This window comes from Vombatus ursinus, unplaced genomic scaffold, assembly GCF_900497805.2.
Source record: "Vombatus ursinus unplaced genomic scaffold, bare-nosed wombat genome assembly UNPS02014909.1, whole genome shotgun sequence".
Taxonomy (NCBI): Eukaryota; Metazoa; Chordata; class Mammalia; order Diprotodontia; family Vombatidae; genus Vombatus; species Vombatus ursinus.
The window spans coordinates 6,543,970-6,566,788 of record NW_020954687.1 but is presented as its reverse complement, the minus strand read 5'-3'; the positions used below and the strand labels follow the sequence as shown (position 1 = coordinate 6,566,788).

General features: G+C 38.4%; 1 protein-coding gene across 1 annotated transcript in view; it reads right to left on the bottom strand.

Annotated features, from left to right (window-relative positions):
- Nucleotides 1-3,769: 3,769 nt before the first annotated feature.
- The window catches only part of DENND1B (DENN domain containing 1B), a 390,124-nt gene continuing 371,074 nt past the window's right edge, over nucleotides 3,770-22,819 (bottom strand). The window contains exon 20 of the mRNA XM_027843462.1: nucleotides 3,770-3,814. Within this exon, the coding sequence (XP_027699263.1) occupies nucleotides 3,794-3,814 (21 nt within the window). The 3' untranslated portion in view covers nucleotides 3,770-3,793. The remainder of the gene's footprint in view (nucleotides 3,815-22,819) is intronic.

The window sequence follows — 22,819 nt, the reverse complement described above, 5'->3', positions numbered from 1 at the left end:
TCATAAATATTATTTCATTTGATCCTCAAAACAACCCTGGGAGGTGGGTACTATTATTATTTGCATTTTATAGTTGAAGTAACTGAGGCAAACAGAGGTTAAGTGATTTTCCCAGGATCACACAGCTAGTAAGCATCTAAGACCAGATTTGAACCCAGTCTTCCTGACTCCAGGTCCAGTGCTTTATTTACTGAACCACTTAGCTATCCCAAAGTGAAATCCCTCACTTGCTTCAAGGCTTAGCTCAGAAGTCACCTCAAACATGAAGGCTTCTCTGATGTGATGGAGGCAATGGACTAACTATTTTTCTCCCCATCCCCTCCACCAAATTTAGCTAAGTTTTCCTTAAAATGTGTCGAAACTATCTTTGACATTTGATTGGCTCAGGACACTAAAGGAACTTACTAAGTACAAAATAGCCCTGAGGAGCTCCAAGCCTTCTGTGAAGGGGGGAGATGTTAGGAAACAATGAAAAGTAGCAAGGCACGCTGAGGGAGAAAAAGAAGGCAGTATGTGTCAGGCAATTCAAACCTCACCACCACCTTGATCACCATGGACCTTCAGACCTCTCATTCTAGGAACGCAAACTTCAATGCCCTGGGAATAGCTGTGCCCCCAACTCCCCTCTAACAATGACAAGACCTGTTTCTAGTCCAGACCCCTGCAGCCATCACTGAGGGAAGAAATCATTTTGGAGAAGGGGCCCACCTTCCTCACCATTACTAGCAACAGTTTGCTAACCTATTGCCACCAAGATAAGCACAAGAGCCTTGGGAATTCGGTACCACCCAGACCACCAGTCTTTGCCTCCAGTCTAGCCCTCACCACTATCATCCAGAGAAGCAACTCCTGTGGTCAACAGACCAGCCATTCCCACCAAATGCCCAACAGATGCTACCTACAGGGCAGGTAAAGAGCCTACCTGAAAGAGCAAGGCACCCTGAGGGAGTGAAAGGAGGCAGCATTTGCCGGGTAACACAAACCACCATCACCTTGACAATCATCTCCCCTCTGACTCCAGTGGAGACAGCCCAGGACTCTGAACCCAAGAGCCTTTGGAATAGCAAGGCTTCTAGCCCAGTGCCTAAAGCCTTTATTTTGAGATTCAACCCTTGTGGCCATATAGCCTGGCAACTCCTCCTACAGGTATTATAGCCACACCTGGAAAATGTCCCAGAAAACAAAGTTCTTGGCACCAAAGTCCTTGACATTGTCAACTAGTTTGACATCAGAAACTGATATGATTTTTATCAACGGAAAGAAGCATTAACATCTGCTTTGCCACAGTACCCTAAGGAACAAGGGACCTTTGGATGGGACTTGCAGCTTTAAACCTCTATTATGTCTCCCCCCCATTAGGATGTGAAGTGAAGCTGCCTTACTTTTTATTTCTACCCTAAGCATTTAGCACAGTGCTTTGCACATAAGTGCTTAAAAAATTTTTTTTGATTCATTCGTTCAACAAATGGAACAATTTGTGCCCTTTCTCTCCGTTCTTACCTCAGATGTAAATCTCTTAATCCTCAAATTTCTCCTAGTATTTATCTATCCCTTTGCTTTACACTTATCTTACTTTCCTTTGTGAGTGGTATATGTGGGGGTAGGAATGGGACTATTCTACACAGTAGATTGAAAATTATTTGAGACGAGGGTGTGTGTTGTATTTATATTTGTATGTTCACCACTTAGTATGTACCTTGCACATAAAAAGTGCTTGGAAAAGGTTCATTGAATTGAATTGCAGTTGGTGATGCTAGTTGGATGACTGATATGATGTAGAAGGGCTGAGTAGCCCACTTCAATCATGTATAATAAACTAGGATATGGATCTCTCACTCCAAAACCCTGACCAAGCTTTGCTAAGAGATAAAACTAGAAACTAGCAGCCAATGAGGTGTTCTTCTCGAGTTGCAACAATGATGAGGTATTTAAGGTGGCCGTTTCCTCTATACGTCATTCATTCACCTCAGAGGAGTAAATGGCAATGGAAATCACTTGGCAGATAGCACTAACAATAAAGAAGAGATCCTGGAAGCTGTCTGCAGACTCCAGAAGAGAAAAGTGGAGACAGACTTCCCACTTGATGACATGTGTTGCAACACAGCAAAAAGCAGCATTTGTAAAAAGACTCATCTGGTATGCATTTGCCAGGAGCAATATGAGGTCTAGTTCCAATAAGGCCTGTGTAAGTCTTAGGTTTGTTATAGTCACAGCACATACTAGGAAAGGTGAGGGGAGCCTAATGACCACAAGTAAAATCACCTGTCAAGTCTGCCCCATTCTCAGCTCCTGAATATGCCACTGTGTGGCTGGCCTTCTTAACTACCAGAAGGGATAAAAAAAGAAAATTCCTGTTCTGTAACACAGGCAAGCCCATAGTAGATGTTAAAGTAAATAATATCTCCTTGAGTCACGGTCCCAAAACTTATTCAATGTGTGGCCCTGGCAAGTCACCTATGAGGCCCATGAGCCTCAGTTTCCACATCCATAAAATGGAGCAAATAACAACAGCATTACCTGTATTTGTCAGGGCAAAAATTAGAGTGCAAAAAATATGCTGAGTCCTTTGTTACTATATAAATGTTAAGTTTCATGATGTTCATCTCTAGTAAAGGATTTTCTTCTTTCCTGACTTCCCCAAATCCTGCCAAGATTTCAGCCCAGAGAATTGTGGGAAGCATTTCAAGCTACAAGAGTCATCTGAATTTTAGCTACTGCTTACTAATGAAATTATAAAACAACAACAGCAAAGTCCCAGTACTCTTAATTCCAGCCAAACAAAGCAAACAATAAAAAAGATCATAGGAGTTGGAAAGTTCCTTAGATATCATTGAGTTCAACCGCCTCTTTACATATGAGAAAACATAGAGATTAAGTGACTTGCCTAAAGTCATATAGGCAGGATATATAAATAAATGACAGAGGCAGGATTTGAACCTTGGTTTGCTGACTCTTTCTTTCATTCTCTGTGTAGTTAAGATCCGAAGGATAGGGATATAAACCACACACGTAATGAGAGGAATGCAATTGTAGTGAGACCCATGTGGTGAGGGCTGTCATGGGTGTCAAAGGGAGGCAGAAAAGGCATCTTGAACCTCTTCTCCCCTAGCCTTTCTCCAAGAAAGACATTAATTTCTGCCAGGAGGAGAAGCAAGAAATTGGATCCATTAGGCTAGAATTACAACAATCTGCAATTTAGTTATTGTTAGTCTAGACTCTAGAGGATATGATCAGGTTCAAGTTAATTTCTGATCACTTTATTTGTGGGAGTAGGGGACCCCAACCTCTATATCTAAGTTTCACAATATACACACATAGCAAATCGCAAAGAAACCCATTTATCCAAATCATAGCAAAACAGGAATCAGAGAAGGTATACATAGGAGAATATATACCAGACAATACAGAGTGAAGGAGCTTTCCCAACAGGAGCCAGATAAATCAGTTCAACCAAGAGATAGTCCCTGCTCTCATCCAAGGGAATGCTCCCCGAAGTTTCTAGAGCAGCAAGCTGAGAATAGGGCCATGAGAGAGATTGCCAGCTCCACTCATGTCATCTCAGTCTTTTCCTTCAGCAACCTGAAGAGGGTTAGCATCTTCCTTCTTGAAGCTGAAAGCCAGAAGCATCCAAAAGCTATTCGATACTTGAAGAAGAAGGACTGATGAAGGCTGGAGCTTTCCCACTCTCACTAACTCTGCCCTGTTCTTCACCCAGGGCAGGGCAGGCACCTCCACCCATAAGGAGAGAGTCCTATATCAGTAGGCACGGGTTACATTCACTACACCAGAGGTGTTAATCAGGTGACCCAGGTCCCTGAGTGAAGGAACCAGATTAAAATGTAATCAGGAAATATTTAATTAAAATACAATAGAATATAGTGTTAATATGTGATGTTCTAAGTCAATATGCTGCGCCTGCAGAGATCCTTATTTATAGTTTTGTGCCCCACCCATCCATTTCTGTTTGAGTTTGATACCACTGGACTACATGCTGCTGCCTGGGCCTCTGACATTTAAACTAATTTAGCTTTCCAAAGATGGCTTTTTTCATTGACACTCATAAGATTCCTCCCGAAAAAAAGCAATGCCTAGTATCAGGTTTCCTTTCTCTGGCCACCAATCAGAAAGCAACTATGAGTATCTAAATCTTGACTTCACTTAAAGCTCTTTGATTAGAATCAACTACCTGTCCTTCATCTGGTTTAACCTGCCTTAATAGGATTGTTCAAAGTAAGATATTTTCCCTGAGTTCAGGGATGCATATGACCTTTCAAATTTCAACCTGCTTCCACCAGAAGTGCCATTTTGACTGGCGCGAGTTGTAATGAATAGTGATGACAAAAATGCATGTTTCCAATTTAAATCCACTCCTTGAGGAGTTGGCACCTGTGCTGAACCACAATTGCTTGCAGAAACAGGGGTGTGCTATCCATTGTAAAAGTTTGAATCAATTAATCCATCAATCAACCAATCAGCATTTATTAAGTGCCTACCATATGCCAGGCACTGTGCTAGCCCTTAGGACTAGAAGACAAAAATGAAACTGACCTTGTTCAAGAGATAACTTCATGAACTAGACACTGGCTCAACTATGAAATTGGCCAGCCGCTCTGTTTAGGGTGGGGGGAGGGGAACAATTCCATCTAATTTCGTTTGATACATGAAGTAAATCTGTGACAGGTTGTTAATGCACACATCTTACAACATAGAGCTCTCCCAGGATCAATGACTGATTTTGAAGCAAGCCAAACTCCCAGTGAAAACAAATTATAGGTCATTAAAAGTGTAAAATTTGCATGTTACAGCACAGCTCATTATCTCATGAATTTGTATTTAAAATATTAGTCAAAATATGTTGTCTCAAATATAACAACTTCACAAAATCACAGAATTTCAGTTGGGAAGTACCTCAGGGTCCAGCTAGACTAATTCATAGTAGAAAAAATAAATTCCTTCTGCAATGTTCTTTTGTCATCATCTAGATCACCTTTTCCTGAAGAATCCCCCAGTAAGGAAGACCAGACCCCACTACCTCCTGAGGTAGTTCATTTGACTTTGAGAGAGCTTACATTGATAAGCCGTTTTTCCTAAACTTGACTCAATTAGCCACAAAGGTAACTTCCACTCATTTAATCCTGGTTCTGCCCTCTGTGAACAAGCAAGACAAATTTAATTCCTTTTTCACCTGATGGCCCCTCAAATACTAAGCACATTTCTCTTAAGTCTTCTATTCTCCAGTTCCTTCAACTGATCCTTATATGGAACAAACAAACAATAACAGTAATAATGATAACAACAATTAGCATTTGTATAGTTCATTATTTGTATAGTTCATTAAGGTTTGTAAAGTGCTTTACAAATATTAGCTCATTTTATCCTTCAAAACAACCTAGGGAGGTAGGTGCTATTATTATTTTTATTTTACAGGTAAGGAAACTGAGGCAGAAAAAGGTTAAGTAACTTCCCCAGCATCATATAGCTAGTAAACATCCAATACTGGAGTTGAACTCAGATTTTCTTGACTCTAGGTCTAGTGTTCTATCTAATTCAGCACCTAGCTACCTCCAAACTTGAGTACCTTCACCATCTAGATATTATCTAACTTATCAATGTCCTTCCTAAACTGTAGCATCCAGAAGTGAACCTAATACTCCAGATGTGCTTTGATCATCACAGAGGAGAAGAGGGCTATCACCATATTTCTGTAGGCTATGCCCATCTTTATATAGCCTAAGGCCATAGTGGCTTTTTTTTTTGCCTACCATGTTCCACCATTGATTAATTTCCAGTTTTTAGTCTCTTAAAACCCCCACATCACTTTTCCCCCCAAAGAACTACTATATAGCCACAGCTATCTCATCCTCATATATTATTGCAGGATACACTCACAACAAATATAGGAAGAAGAAAGAAAGGCAGTGACAGATTTTATATTCTTGAGTTCAAAGATCACTGCAGACAGCAACTGCAGCCATGACATTAAAAGATGCTTACTCTTTGGAAGGAAAGCTATGGCAAATCTGGGCAGCATACTGAAAAACGGAGACACCTTCTGACAAAGGTCTGTGTAGTCAAACCTATGGTTTTTCCAGTAACAATGTATGGCTGTGAGATTTGGATTGTAAGAAAGCTGAGCACCGAAAAAACAATACTTTCTAGTTGTGGTGCTGAAGAAGATGTTTGAGAGTCCCTTGGATAGCAAGGAGATGAAATCAGTCAACACTTAAAAGAAATTAATTCAGGCTATTCACTGGAAGGTCAACTTAAATACTTGGGCCACATAATGAGAAGACAGGACTCATTGGAAAAGATTCTGGCATTGGAAAAGATTGAAGGCAAAAGGAAAAGGGAATGGCAGAGAATGAGATGAATAGATAGTGTCATGGAAACAATGAACATGAACTTGGACAGACTTTGAGAGAGAGTGAAGGACAGAAGGGTCTAGTGTGCCCATGGGGTCACGAAGAATCAGACATAACTGAATAACTGAACAACAATATCTCATTATGTAATTATGAAGCTGATTTGTTGAACACAACTGTACCCTATTTCAAAGTATTTGATTTGACCCAATATAAGAATTTTGAGAATCCAAATTCAGTCATCCAGTGTGATAGCTATCTTGATAAGCTTGACATCTTCTTCTAATTTTATAAACATGCTATTCTGTCCTTTAGCCAAGTCATTGAAAAAAAATTGTCAAGCAGCACAATGGCAAGCTTAGAATTCTGGAGATCACTTAAAACTTCACAGTTTTAAAAGCCTTTAGTCATACAGTGAACATGCTGACTGAAGATTAATCCTGTTCCCTAACAGTACCATTATAAAGATATTGCACTGATTGGAAGTTATTAACATTTGCCCAAATGCAATCGATTATTCCTGCTAGGAGGAAAAGCAGAAAGTTGGGGCCAGAGACTGGCCATTCTGTTCTCCTCGGAGGGAGGGGGCAACAGTCTAGAATTATATGTATCTGCTACCTCGAATATTGTTAGTGTACGGAAATCATTTTTAGGTCCAAGCTATACTCCTAATCATTATTTCTTAATGGTAAAGGAGTGTCCCAAGCCATATGGCCAAGGCTCGATTTTCCTTCCCACCAGAAGTCAGTTCCGCAATGGACCTACATAGCAAATAGCTAATAAATCCATCTATCCAGTTCAGTAGCAAAACAGAAATCAGACAAGGTGTACAGAGGGGAATATATACCAGACAATGAACAAGATAGCTCAGCTCAACCAAAAACACAGTCCCAGATCTCACCAAAGGGGAAATTCCCCCAAAGTCTTTAGTGTAGCAAGCTAGGGATATGGTATGATCAAAGTGCCAACTCCTCTCCAAATCACTAGAGTCTCCCTTATCCCTTCAGGGACCTGAAGAGAGGTTGGAATGGTGTATATTTTCCTTGGAGCTGGATGGCAGAAGACCAGAATGGAGAGATTCCTTCAGTCTAACTCTCACCAACTCTGCCTTCACACAGGTGTAGAGAGCATTGGTCTCCATTAGTGAGAAGAATCCCATGCAAATGGACTCTGAGGTTTGAGTTAGATGTATTTTTTAAAATTCTGTGGTTAAAATAAAGAAGCAGGCCTCCAGTCACCATAACCATTCTCTAGAAGAGCAAACTCTGGGTAGAGGTGGCCTGCTATTTCTGACACTACCACCACAAAGTGCTGATCAACTGCTGCTGACAGGAAAGTAAGACCAGGAACAGCAGTAGACAACCTCCCCACCCCCCACCAGCTCTTTCTACTACCTACACTCACAACTATTATCCAGGTGGGATAGGGTGAGGGAAGGAAGGAAACAAGCATTTATTAAGCATCTAAGCACTCCATAAATTTGATCCTCGCAGCAACCCTGGGAGGTAGGTGCTATTATTATCCCTATTTTACAGTTGAAGAAACTGAGGCAAAGGCTAAGTGATTTGCCCAGGGTCTCACAGTTAATAAATTTCTGAGGCTGGATTTGAACTCAGGTCTTTTTCACTCCAGAACTAGTGCTCTATCAGCACCTAGCTATATTTTCAATTGCTCCTACAGGTGCTAAAGCCCCTATCTCCTCAGTAGCCAGAGATACTGAAGACCTGGAGAAGAAAGTTCTCATCCACAAAGTCCTTGCTACTTTCAAATTATTTAACATCAGAAACCGATATAATTTTATCAATGTAAAGCACACTAAAGGATATGCCTCACTCTCTTTCTTGTCACCATACCCTAAGCACCACAGGTCTTTCCACATCTCCTGCATGGGTAATCTCTCCTATTTGAATATGAGCTGCTTAAGGACAGGGGATGTCATGCTTTTCTACCTGTGTGAACACTTTGTTTTAATTCATTCATGTCAAAGTAGCCTTGGCTTTGATGCTCTGAAACAGAGCTACAGCTAGAAAATTTGTCCATGCTGTGACCTTCACAAAAGAGTGTTTAGGGTCAAGGACAAAAAGAATACATTCAGTTGGGGAGGAAGGGAGGCAAGACTCTGCTCCACACAGAGAAAAGAGGAAAGAGAGGACAATGGCCACCAGGCTAAGATGCAGCAAAGAGGTGGGGAGAGGGGTAGCTCACATTATCTGACAACTTATTTTAACTAACTAGTCTTGCTAACCAGTGTTAAGTTTCAATGATTCTATACTGTTGAAGTAAGTGCTATCTGGATCCTTTAAATTTAGTATTAGGATGAAGCCTCAGTAACCCTGCCCCTAGTTATAGCTCTAGTCTAAAAGGGTAAGGATGAAATCATGTGCATGGTAACTTTCCTCAGCTGTCAAGGAAGTCTTAATTATTGTAGTTTACATATTGAATTGGTGACAATGTGGTTTTAACATTTCAAATGGAAGGAGAGCAGGGATAATCAATTTCCTAATTATAATTTTTTCCTCTGAAGTTGATGGCCCTAATTAAAGTTGTCACTTAGATCCACTTATTTAGCATTTATTATGCTGGCGGAGTGAGAAAACCTTGTCAGGAAAAAAAGGGGGAAAGGTACATGAAAAGAGCTTCAATTGTGGCATGCTTTTATGTGAGTCAGGTGAGGGGATCACCTTGCATCAGGTACTAGAGTTATCTCCCTCCTCTTGCATTAAATATAGCTGTATACTGCTGTAAAATGTAAGTTTCTGGAGGGTAGGGATAGTTTTGTGTTGGTCTTTGCAATCATATGCCTTGCATATAAGAGCTTAATAAATGTTTGTTAAATTTGGATCCATGATATGAAATAAAATAATACTGTTCATCACTCCTACCTTGAAAATACCCAAACAAAGAGAAAATAAGTCTCATTTAATTTGGATTTTATTAGATTTCAATAATAATACCACTATTTTCGTACTTCATTTTCAAAGAACTTTCCTGCACCTTATTTTATTTGATCCTTGAGAGGAAGCCTGGGTCTGGATTCTTATCCTTATTTGACAGATTAAGAAACAGAAAGATTAAGTGAAATGTCTAAAAATATACACTTGCATAAGCTGCAGAGCCAGGACTAGACACCATTTCTCCTGATTTCACTACATAAGGGTTGGGGTACCATCATTTTTTTACTCAACCAAGTTTAGACCTTTAGCATCATCCTTGACCCTTCCCTCTCTCTCGCTCCTCATATCCAATTAGTTTTTAAGCCTTATTCATTCAATCTTCATGTCTCTTATCTGTCCTCGCCCCTGCACTCAAATCACTACCCTAATTCAGACGCCCATCACAACTTGCCTCGCATACTGTGATAGCTTCCTAATGAGTGTATCCTCTTTCGTTCTTTCCCCTGTCCATCAATCCTCCACTTAGCTGCCAAAATTAAGCTTTCTAAGGCACAGGTATGACCATATCCCTCACACACCTAATAACTTCCAGTGTATCCTATTTCCTTTAAAAGAAGATACATTAAATTTCATGCAGTCTAAGATTGTTATCTTAGTTGATATTTCACACTATTCATTCACATTGAGCTTTGTCTGTAAAAAAAATTTTTTTTAAAAAACCTCCTGTCTAGCCTTACCTTCCACATCCTGTACTTCCGAAGCTAGTTTTCTATAAACCCAACTGTAATACATTATATTTACACCATTATATTTATCTTATAGAAGCAGCACAAGACAGCAGATAGAAAGCAGGCCTCAGAACTCGGGCCATATAAGTTCTAGTCCTGTTTCTGACACATTTTGGGGGTGACCTTGGGCAAGTTACTTCACCTTTCATTGCTTTAGATAAATATCTAAGACTTCAAGGTGAAGCAAAGGTGCTATCCTGCTTGTCTGTCTTATCCAGTCTGTCAAAATCTTTTTGAATCCTGATTCTTCCTTCTAGCGAGTTAGCAACACTTGTAAGTTTGTGTCATTTGAAAATATGTTAAGAACACCTTCTATATATACCTTCATCCAAATTACTGATAAAAATATTAAGCATTATAAATCCAAGTATGGATCCCTGGAGCACTCCATTGGCGATTTCCTTATAATCTAACTTTAAGCTATTCATGACTAATATTTGGATCTGATCCTTTGATCCTTCCAAATCTACTCATCTTATCAACTAACATGTATTTTCCTTTTTTTTTCCTATAAGAAGAGCATGAGAGGCTTTGTCAAATTCATCACTGAAATCTTTATAAACTATATTTATAGTATTCCATTGATCCACCAGTCTGGTAAGACTATCAAAAAAGAAATAAAAGTTAATCTAGAACTTCTTGTTCTTGATTAAGTTATGCTAATTCTTCATAATCATCACTTTTTTCTGAGATATTTGCTAATTATCATCATCCCTGTACTACTAATGCAAACCATAAAATATACTAGAATTCAATTCAAATAAACTATACTAGAGCAGAAGCAGTCTCAGAGACAAAACTGCCTCCCACAATCATCAAGACATCCTGTGATCCCTGAAAATTTAAGAACAATATGTTAAATAGGTCAACATAAATATTCATAACCACCAAAGCTCATGGAATGGAAAGCTCACAAAATATAGGAACCTTGATAATAAAAGCAAAAGCATGTGGACACAGTTTAAGGTAATATTATACCCACTGTCCTATCTGCTACTAGAGTTGTCCAAAAGATGCTTTCTGATGAATGTGTATTCCAAAACCTTCATTCAACCATAAAAAGCAATAATTTTATAGGAGGGTTAAAGATGTATTATTGGGACTTTTCTATCTGAACTCCATAAAAAATGAGAACAAGATAATAACAACATCTCCCTCAAAGAGCAACCTATATTCTTTGCCTTACAGGGAGGTAGGGATGGGAGAAGGGTAAATTACAAAGTATGGAAATAGGAAAATGCTAACCAGAGTCATGTACAAGGATTTCTTGCAAATTGAGATTTTTTTTAGATACCATTGATTGGTCAGTGTGATGAAACTTCTCCTATGGATCTAAAAAAGAGATGGGGTGACAGGGTTGCATGATGGCTCTATTCAGGACCATTATGATGAGCACAGTGGAGCAAATGGCTCCCCATTGTGTTCTGGCACCACAAGAAGACGAGCTACATCAGAACAAATCAGAACCAATATCCAATCTCCTGCTTTAGTGCATATGGCATGGAGTAGCTTGAAATGGACTGATGACATTAATACTTTTTTTATGCGCCAGTACTATGTCAAAATAAAATTGGAACATCTCACCAGATACAGAGGATTTCATATTACTTTTTGTTAATGATACCCTTGACACCAAGCCACAGAGCAATATATTGCTGATGAGTACAGGATAACATTAGGAAAGAACGGCATTCTCGAGCCTAAATTAGAAATGAGATGAAATTGAGAAACTACTAAGATCTGAAGAGGGGAAAGATTAAAACCATGAAGTCACTTAAAATCTGCAAACAATAGAAAGTTCAAAAATTCTGCTGAATGACATATCAAAAAAATGCCAGTCTTAATTGTTAAAAACAGATGTGCATACTTTGATGACCATGTCAGAAAAGCTCAGTTTTATGACATGAGTCCAACTAGCAGACCAATTTCACCAAAAAGAGAGTAATTTTTAAAAATTGGTATATGCTGTCCATACATCATGCACCCTTTCCAAAATACCTGACAAAAAGCATAAAGAAATCTCAGGAATTATACACAGTAGTCCCTGTAGTAGCTGTTGCCATGGTACAAAGAATCAGAGGAAAGGCGGAACTATCAGTGTCAAACTTTATCAGGGTAAAAGTGATTTGAAAGGACTATAAAAGATCAATGAAAAGGCATTAAAAGTTTGGAATCTCTAGAAATATACATAGAAATGCAATAGAACATTAGAAAAAGTGATCTCCATACCACCCAGAGGAAACAAAAAGTAAACACAGAACAAAAATCCAGGGAAAAAATACATCTTATTAACCAGTAATTGTAAGCAAAACATTAAGGCAATACAAGGAGTCAAAGCAATGCAAGAAAAAAAATTATTATTTCAACAATCAAAAACCTCATTAAAGAAGCTTGAGAAATAAAAAAATAGAGGAGAAAATGAACCCAAGAATAGAAAGAAGTGAAAATTTTCTGGTCCTCTATGTGGTCACAAGAAACTCAACACAACATTAACACAAGTTAGATCAAACAAGAAATAGAAAGTTCATGAACAATCAATGTCACGAATGAAAGACATTTTGTCAAGTTACGTAATTGAAATTAGCTTCTGTGCAAGACTAGAAATTGGTGGGGCTGGATAGGAACTGTAGCAGTTGACTCAAATACTTCCCAATGACAGAAAGTGCAAGCAAAGACTCGACCAGCTTTCTCTCAGACACAAGACTGATGCTGTCTTTCTTGACAGAAGCCATCATAATTATTCTCAAAGGATCTCAAACATCTCTTCAAATATTGACCAATTACTTGGTCATATACTTTTTAGAAAATATTCACAGCCCGTATCACACAAAATCTACAAACAACATTGGCTAAGGAAGAAAAAGAGGTTGTAACAAAAAGTTCCAGGATATAAAGAATAACTTCCTACCTATTCTGTAATTATATTGAACAAGCTGCCTGAAAACACTGTAACGTTTACATTTATCTATTGATTTCTGAAAAGTTTTTGAACCATTTCCATACTCATGTTCCATAAATGCACAAATCAGACCCAGGCACAGTGAGTGTACTCAAGTGAATGATATCTCTATGGAAAACTTTTCTTGGTTTAGATCATGTCACCAACTCAATGATGTCAAACACCATTCATGTAAAACATGAAATTTTTCAGGGGAAGAAGTTTAAGCACATTATGATTCTTCCTAATATTAAATCTGTTATCATTTCTCCTAAGCTGAACTAAGTATGGCCTCCAGATTAAAAAGGAGTATGAACTAAAACATTTTATTAATCACTTTACGTACATGAATGATGAACTACAGAGCTTCACTGAAAATATATTAGATAGCTTCTTTGTTACGTAGAATCTTTATCAGGTTATATAAAAAATCACATTTGTATTTGATAAGTGTTAAGTTTCTTAATGCATGCCAAGGAAAGATAGATATTAATGGTCATGAGCATGAAAACACATTGAAAATAAAACTATCAAGGAGAAAGCTATGGCTGATACATTAAGAGACTTAGGCATTCTGAAATAAAAGATTAATTGGAATAACATTTAAAACAATTATCACTTAGGCAACACTACTCTTAGCATACATTTTCAAAAACGTAGTATTGATTGTAACAAATTTGGATGGGATGCTAAGAAAAACCAATGCAACACTAACTAAACACAGCGTCTACCATTCTAAAGTAGTTTCAGATGAACATTTTGTCAAAAAGGAAGAAGAGGATTGATAGTCAGACATTCCTAAAACACATGATTAACATGTCACAAGCATACAGAAATACATTTGGAGCAAGCAGACATCACTTCACCAAGTAATAGTTAATTCTGATAAAAAGGAAGCTGAAAGTAGAATCTGATAGGAGGTTAGAGCTACAGCAGGAAGGGAGAGCTGGAAGTAAGGCCACTGCACTTCAGGCACCTCAGAACTGAGGTCTTAGATTAAAAGTTGTGGTTGCACTCACCTCATCAAGCAGTAACAGAAGGTCCTTAAAAAAAAGTCTGTTCTTTCCCTAACTTCTGACTATACCTTTCCAGTAATAGGCACTGTAATACAGTCTATCTGCTTCTTTTATCTAGATGTTTCCTGTATCCTGATCTTGCCTCACATTTTAGGGATGAGGATTAGCTGAAACTCAGAAAACTTAAAATTAGATCAGAGAGCTAAACCTTTGCCTGACTGTTACAAATGTTCTTAACTGGGGCTTTAGACTAGTGTGATTGTCTCAATAACTTTCATCTGATATAACCCCCATAAAACAGTAGAGGAGGGGGCTACATGGACTCAAGGGCCATCATAGAGCTAATTGCTTTCTGTAAGATGCAGCTGATTAAATCTCAGAGACAAGCCAGGATTGGAAGGAGAGAACAGACACTGAAGAAAATATTTCATTCTTCAGGAGTCTGTAAACTATATAGCCCATGGGCCAAATCTGCCCAGTTACTGTTTTTGCACAGCCCATGAACTAAGAATGGTGTTTACGTTTTTTAAATAAAGTTTTATTGTATTTTAAAATGTAACAAAAAAAAAAACAAAAAACAACAACAAACCACTCTTAGGTTACCTTCCCTACAAAAACAGGCAAAGGGTCCAGCTGTCGTAGTTTGCTGAGTCTGCCAGAGAGGAGATAGAAAAAGCCTGGGAAAGATCAGCACCATACCTATCTAGTGAGGAGGAGGGGACAGAAAGGATTGTCAACTCTGTCCTTCAGAGTGATGCTCAATAGTGTTATACATGGGAAAAAGCTTGAAATTAACTGATACCAAAAAATGACAACCAAGAGAACACAGATTGCTATAAATCTATATCCCTGACTTCCCATCTGTATAACATTTTAAAGAAGCTAATCTACAAATGCATTTAATGTATCCTCAAGGAGGACACCAGTACAGAACAGGCAGGCTTTTACTGTGTGATATCACACAGTAAGAGTCCATTGTACTTAATGTTTATTGATCGTTCAATTTTGGTAAACACTGGAGAGGTGTCTTTCAAATGTTCATCAAAATTATCCTAGATTCCTTGCAAAATGTAACAACAGAAATAATCTTAGTTGATTGTCCTCTAATCATCAGAACCAGAGAAGATGAAAAACAGGAAGACAAAGTTGCCAAAGTTGATCACCATTATCATGAAGGAGACTCCAAGAGAAGATTAAAGAGAGAATCCCTGTAGATGTTGAAGTTTTTTATAAGCTCTAGTTTATAACATCACTCTGGTTTGCTTTTTGAACAAGGATCTCTTGTTATCTATACTTATTAGCTATCATTTGTGCAACTGTTTATAAACACTTGAAGCCTAGCTTTATTTACCGACTCATTTCTTAGGTTTTGTATCCTGAGAACTCCCAAATATCTTTACTATTTTTTCAACATTGTAGCTCATCTCTATGGTATTTAGTCTGATAGGCATAGATTAAGCCATTTTCTCCTTTTCCCCTTTCTTTCTAATTTAAAGCCCTTTTTGACTAAATTTACAAGATTCCAGCCATATACATTACTACTAGCCCTACTGAGGTACATGACATCCATGATCCTGTTATCCTTATAAGTCATAGCTCAGATATTAAAATTTTATTCTCAGATACCATCTTCTTAACCATCTCTCTATATAAAATCTGCAATTGTCTTCTGCAGCTTTTGCTTTTGATGGGCAGCAGTGGTGATACCTGATCTGTACTCCAATAGAGTCTTCAATGTTTTTCTCTCAGGATTTTGTAATAGTAATGCTTTCTAACTTCCTTCTGGAAGTATCCTTTGTGTCCATACAACTCACAAGAAGTGAACAGTAATTATCTGATTGTATAAAACTTGAGATATTGTCATGTGTTGAAAACATACCTCAGATACATTACAAATTCTCTAATGTTATCAGGTTATTGCTTCAGTAGCTTTCAGCATGGAGTTATCACCAATCAGTCAGTAAGTCAGTCAATAAACATTCGTTAAGGGCGGGTATTGTGCTAAGCACTGGGAATCCAAAGAAAAATCAAGACTGTCCTTGCTCTCAAGGAGCTCACCATCTAATAGAAGAGAGAATATGCAAACAACTATGTAAAACAAGCTATATAGAAAATAAATTGTTAATAAACAACAAAGGGAAGGCACCAGAATTAAGAGGGATTGGGAAAGGCTTCCTGTGCAAGGTGGGATTTTAGCTGAGACAAAGAAATCCAGGTAAACTAGGAAGGAGAGTTGAGGATGGATCCCAGGCATGGGGGACAGCCAGTTAAAATGCTAGGAGCCAGGAGATCGGAGTATTTTGTTGAAGGATGACCAGTGAGTGTCATTGGATTGCAGAGTACATGGGGTGTGTGTGTGTGTTTGTGTGTGTGTGTGTGTGTGTGAGTGTGTGTGGTGGGGGTGTTGGGGAGGGGTATAAGGTATAAGAACACTGGATTGATGGGGTAAGGGACAAGTAAGGCAGCTTATGAAAGACTTTGTATATCAAATAGGCAATTTATATTTGATCCTAGAAGCAACAAGGAGCCAATGGAATTTATTGAGTACAGGGGTAACATGGTTAGACCTTCACTTTAGGAAAATCACAGACAGCTGAGGGAGGATGGACTGAAGTGGGGAGAGACCTGTGGCAGTAAGACCCCCCCCCCCCAGCAGGCTTTGCAGTAGTCCAAGAATGAGGTGATGATGTACCAGGGTGTACCAGGGTGGACAGTGTCAGAGGAGACAAGAGGACATTTTGTTCGCATTCATCCAGTCCCTTAAGTTCTGTGAGGATTCCTATTTGCTTTTTTACATCCATCTTCTTCTTTATTTTCACATTGAAGCTACTCATCTGCTTTTTTTGTTTGTTTGTTTGTTTTTAAGCAAAGAATTCTTCCTGATACTTTGAAGGGTGGGATAGGCATTCAAATCCCTTTATTTTCTCTTCTAGGGGCATAACCAGCCTGTACAGATAGCCTGTCTCACACACTCTGTTTAAGTGGGGACAGGAAATGGAGATCTAGACCTGAAATCAAGAAGACCTGAGTTCAAATTTGTCCTTAGACACTTACTAGTTATGTGACCGTGGAAAAGTCACTTAATCTCTCTCAGTTTCAGTTTCCTCATCTATTAAATGGGGATAATAATACAATTTGTTGTAAGGATCAAATGAGATATTTGTGAAGTGCTTTACAAATCTTAAAAGTGCTATATTCATGCTAGCTATTATTATCAATAAAAATTCTCCTGCTTTCCATATTTGCTAGAAGTAAGATCTTCAGTTTTTGTTGTTCTTATAGTTCCCCTGCAGAACGAATCTGACAAACTTCCTGTAAAGGTGATCAGCCATAGGGTTGCCTTTCTTCTTATGTCATGTTAAGAATTTTATAGCTTTGCCAAACTTCCTTTCTTTTCTCTTACTATCCTCTTACTTCATCTCACCAACTACCTTATGTTTTGGTTAACTCCTCCACGAGACTATTCCCAGTAGCTTCGTTCTATCAAGCATCAGCTATTATAAAGGCTTTTCTATAAGGTTCCCTTTTCCAGGAAGTAGTAATAAGAGATATAGTTCACAATCCAGTCTGGACTGATTTTCCACATAAAAAATTATTAAATATTAGAATCTCTGTTGATTAAATGTTAATGCTTATGTCTTCACATCCAGATTAGAAGAAAGAATTTTTGAAACAGGATTTGAAGGTACAATTGGTTGTATTTTGACTAACAAAGTGTGGTTAGATCACTATTTAATTTAACTCTGGATTTTAATCTTTTTTCCACCTACTGCAGCCTTGGAATAAGGGTTAGTCCTTCTGGAAGTAAAATCTATCAAAACCATGGTATCATAAGCCTTGGTCTTTTATGATTTCAGAGAGAGTTAGTTTCCTCTTGTTGCTACATCTAACTTGATCATCTAGTATCTAGGAGGGAGGAACAGGTCCTTATTCTTTCCATTCCAATTCTTCTCCAATACCATTCTGCTTCCCAACATAACCTTTTGTGTTCTCTTCTAAAAAACAAAAAACAAAAACCAAAACCATCAAAACAACAACAACAAAAAAATTCAACCTTTTTGTTTTTTCTATTACTTTCATCTCTGTCTAAAAATGAGTGAGTGACTTCAGCTATCTGGATAATTTTTTCAAATACATTTTTACTTATTTAAGTAAATATTTCCCAATTACATGTAAAAAACTTTTTTAACATTCATTTTTAAAAATTTTGAGTTCCAATTTCTCTCTCTCCTCATGATTTTCCCTCACTCATTGAGAAGGCAAACAATATGATATTGATTATACATATGAAGTCATGCAAAATTTATTTCCATATTAACCATGTTACAAAAGAAAACACACCAGTCCAACCCTACCCCCCCAAAAAAATAAAGTTAAAAAAAGTATGCTTCTGCACTCAGAGTTCAGAGTTCATCACTTCTCTCTCTGGAGGTAGATAGCATTTTTCATTATGGGTCCTTTGAAATTGTCTTGGTTCATTGTCTTGAAGAGAGTGGCTAGGTCTTTCACAGTTGATCATTATTATAATAATGCTGTTTCTGTGTACAATATTTTCTTGGTTCTGCTCACTTCACTGCATCAGTTCATATAACTCTTCCCAGCTCATATAAGTCTTCTGAAACCATCCTGCTCATTATTTCTTATAACTATCTGGATCGGGGTGGTGAACCTGTGGCCTCCAGGCCATATGTGGCCTTCTAGGTCTTAGGGTGCAGCCTTTTGACTGAATCCAAACTTCACAGAATAAAACCCCTTAATAAAAGGATTTGTTCTGTAAAGCTTGGGCTCAATCAAAAAGCCTCAACACATGTGGTATCAAGGCCATAGGTTCCCCACCTCTGAATTCTGGATAATTGAGGAGACACCCTAGATGTTTTGAATTCCATTACCTTGATATACACAACCAGGCTATGGTAATAATGCTGAGATTTTAATATGGGTTGCATTTTTCTTTTTGTTGCTTTGTTAACAGCTGTCTTGGTCCCATCTTTTTTCCTAGTAAGTGTTTAATAAATGTTTAATAGTTTTATTATTAATGGTGACTTCCCAGTTCTTTAAAACTTCCCCAAAACTCGAAGAAATTTGTACAATTCGTTTCTTAAAAGGTCGAAGACCTTAAAAAACCCTTTTTAAATATATGAAATAATCTGGGAAGGTGAGGGGTGAGTGGGAAGGAGGGGGTTATGAGTAGTGTCTGTTCCTATGCAGAAGTCATGCGGGGCTACAGTTACCTCAATAGCTGTGCTCATGCTCTGAGCACTACTTGAGCAGGGCATGAGTGCTAGACATATTTTAAACACACACCACAGGCAGTAATACAAAAAACAACATTACAAATAACTGTAATTTCTTCACATCCATGGAGAATTATATGGTCCAGATCTATTGCAAATCAAAATGCTCAAAAGTCCAAATAATTTCAGAAATAGAAGACCTTAAGGATTATCTAGTCCAGAGGTACTTAACCTCGGGTCAGTGAACTTTTTTTAATGTTTTGATAACCATATTTCATTATAATTGAATTTCTTTGCAATCCCATGTATTTTATCTTATGCATTTAAAAACATTATTCTGAGAAGGGGTCCATAGGCCCAGATTACCAAAGGGGTTCATGGCACAAAAAAGGTGGAGTCCCTGATCTAGTCCAACCCTGTCTGCAACATGTTTCCCATCCAAACTGCTTTTGTTTTTCAGCCTTATCACCTACTACGGGAGTATGAGGAAGACAGCTTGAATGAGGCTTTGGAGAACCAATTATTAAAATTTTTAGTGTGATCACACCTTGGAAATTGGCCAAAGCTACAAATCAGAGCTTACCACATACCTTCAATGCACCCTATGTTCCAGGGAAAGTATACAACTTGCCTTTTCCCTATCATTTCACACGCCATGCCTTTGTACCCTCCTAGCTCTCCCCTTGCCCCATACTATGACTCCCATTGAAATAGTTTCCTTCAAGGTTCAGCTCAGGAACCACTTTCTCAATGAAGCCTGTCATGATTTTTCTTCTTGTGTTTCTCATGTCACTCTAGACCACTCTTAGGTCCTTGTCATACTATAATTTGTCTTATAGTTATTTGTGTTTCTGTGTTGTTCTCTGTTTTTGATTGTAAGCTTCTCAAAGCCAGCAAATGTGTGTTTTTCATTGTATCCTCCCTGAGTAGAATATAATCTGTTGCACATAGCAGGCATTTAATAAATGTTGACTTTTATTTTTATTGGATTTGTTGATGTCCCTCAACTCTAATTTCACTCCATCAGTGGAATTAGCTGAGGAAATGAGGTCAGAGAAACTTAATGATAAAAAGTGGCAGAGCTGGGACTGGATTCCAGGTCCAATTCCTCAAAATGATCTTTGATTCTACGATCACAGGATTTAAAGTAGGAGGGAAACTCCATGGTTATTTAGGAGTGTAGTATAGTGGAAATAGCAACAGCTGTAAAGTCATAGGATCTGGATTCCATATCTCATGTTTATTACCTGGGTGGCCTTGGGCAGACCAATTTACCTCCCTGTATTCCAGTTATGAATGAAGAGTTAGACTACTTTGCCTCTGTGGTTCTTTCCAGATCTAGAACTATGAGGTTATGATGATTCAATGCCTTCATTTTCCTGATGAGGACACCAAAGCCAAGAGGTGAAGTGACTTACCCAAGGTCATAGCTAGTGATTATCTTCAATAGCTGTTCAGATAGGAGAAATCACCCAAATTGGTTGGAAATAAGCTGCACACCTGACAAATGAATAAGTTTGTGTACTGAAAATAAATAGAAAATTCTCTAACACCTTGGGAGGCAGTGTGGTATACTGGATATTGTATGAGGCTTGGAGTCAAGAAGAACTGAATTTGAATGCCATCCTTGCCACTTAGTAACTTCTTTGAACCTTAGTTTCCCTCATCTGCATATTATCCTACTTAGCTTACAGGGTGATTATATAGATCAGAGGTGCCCAACACCCATCTCACTAGCTAAAAACCTCCATGTTCAGCCTGAACTAGATTAAAATGTAATTGGAAAGTATTTAACAAAATAAATAAAAATATAACGGAATATTTTTGTGGTTGTTCAGTTGTGTCCAATTCTTCATGATTCCATTTGGGGTTTTCTTGGCAAAGATGCTGGAGTGGTTTGCCATTTCATTCTCCATTCTCATTTTACAGATGAGGAAACAAAGGCAAACAGTGTTGTTGCCTAGAGTTACACAGCTAGTAAATATCTGAGACCAGATTTGAACTCATGTCTTTCTGACTCCAGGCCCTGTGCGCTATCCACTGTGCCCTTACAACAGAACACAGAGAATGTTAATGGGTTCTAAGCCAATCCCCCATTTCTATTTGAATTTGACACCACTGATATAGTTCAAATGTGATCATACATACAAAAGCACATTATCAACCTTAAGGCACTGTACGTATTTCAGCTCTATGGTTTTTGCCCCAGCAGCTTAGCACAGGGCCTCACACATATGAGAGGAGCATAGGATCTTAGTGTTAGAGCTGGAAGGGTCCTTAGCAGCCATCCAGTCCAGCCCCTTCATTTTACAGATGATAATTTTGAGGTCCAGAGAAGGTAAAATTGCTTGCATAAGGTCACCCAACTAGAAAGTATTTGAGACAGAATTAAATATGAGGCCTTCCTCCTGACTTCTCTGTCTTACTTGTAAGGGTTTCCCCTGGAAACCTCATGCTGGACATGAGGAGTGTTAAAAGAATTGACAAAACCTGTAGACTACAAGAATCTGCCTGAACTCACAGTTACTAAAGTCCCAGATAAAACTTTCATGCACTGATTGAGTGAAGTGAGTAATGGGATTGTGGGAGAAGGGACGAAATGAGAAAGAAGCCAATTACACAAATACTGAACTGTTGACATTTAAAATGAGACAAGGATGAGCACAGAGATAGAAGAGGAAGAAAATTCAGCCAGCAAGCAAAGCCACCCCAGACAAATCACAAAATAGGATGCAATTAATTAGGCTGAAATGCTAACATTGTTCAGGATAGCGTTCAAAGTATCCATAGTGTCAGAACAACGCCATGACCCCCTTTAGAATATGCCAGGGGGCAAATCTAGTCAGGATTCTATCAAACAATTTAAATAGAAATATACCTGAAAATGACATTTTAAATTCTTGCTTACTTTGTTAGCATTTTCAGAATCATTAGATGGCTGTGTAGAGGGTTCCACAGAACACACCAAATGTCAGGTGTTTGTCTGGATTATTCAATCTAACCCTTAAAACACACAATACCAAGCTCTCCTAATGGGCAGCATTATATAAAGAAAGGGGGAATTCTTGAGAACAAAAGTTTACATTCCATACTCATGCCAGAAATCCAGGGAGAGGCCAGAGAGGTCCTTGCCACAGGTCCTTCAACCACTGCAGTCCCTCAGGTTTCACCAGGGGGAAAAATTCCCTTGGGAAGGGGAATTTCTGCAGACTTAATTCCAGGGGCAGCTGCTTCTAGAGATCTGCAAGCTTTATCAAGAAGTTCTTAGGATTTTTGTCTGATGAAAAAATCATAAGCCAATTTGCCTTTGCCTGAGCTGAGTCACTCACTAGCAGTCTTCCACCATCACTTCTGGCTTTGCTTGGGTCTTTGGCTATTATTGTCACTTGTCATAGCAGATAAATATAATCTGGAATCCTGGAAGCTTCAGTGGATTTGCTTCCTCCTTGCCCCCTCCCTGGCCCTGATACTGTTATGATGGTTAAGGAATTTCCAATGGCAGATGTGTTCCAGTGCTTTTCAGAGAAAGACTGCATCTCATGTTAGCTGTGAATGAATGCAAGGGCAATGGGGTGGGATGGGACCTT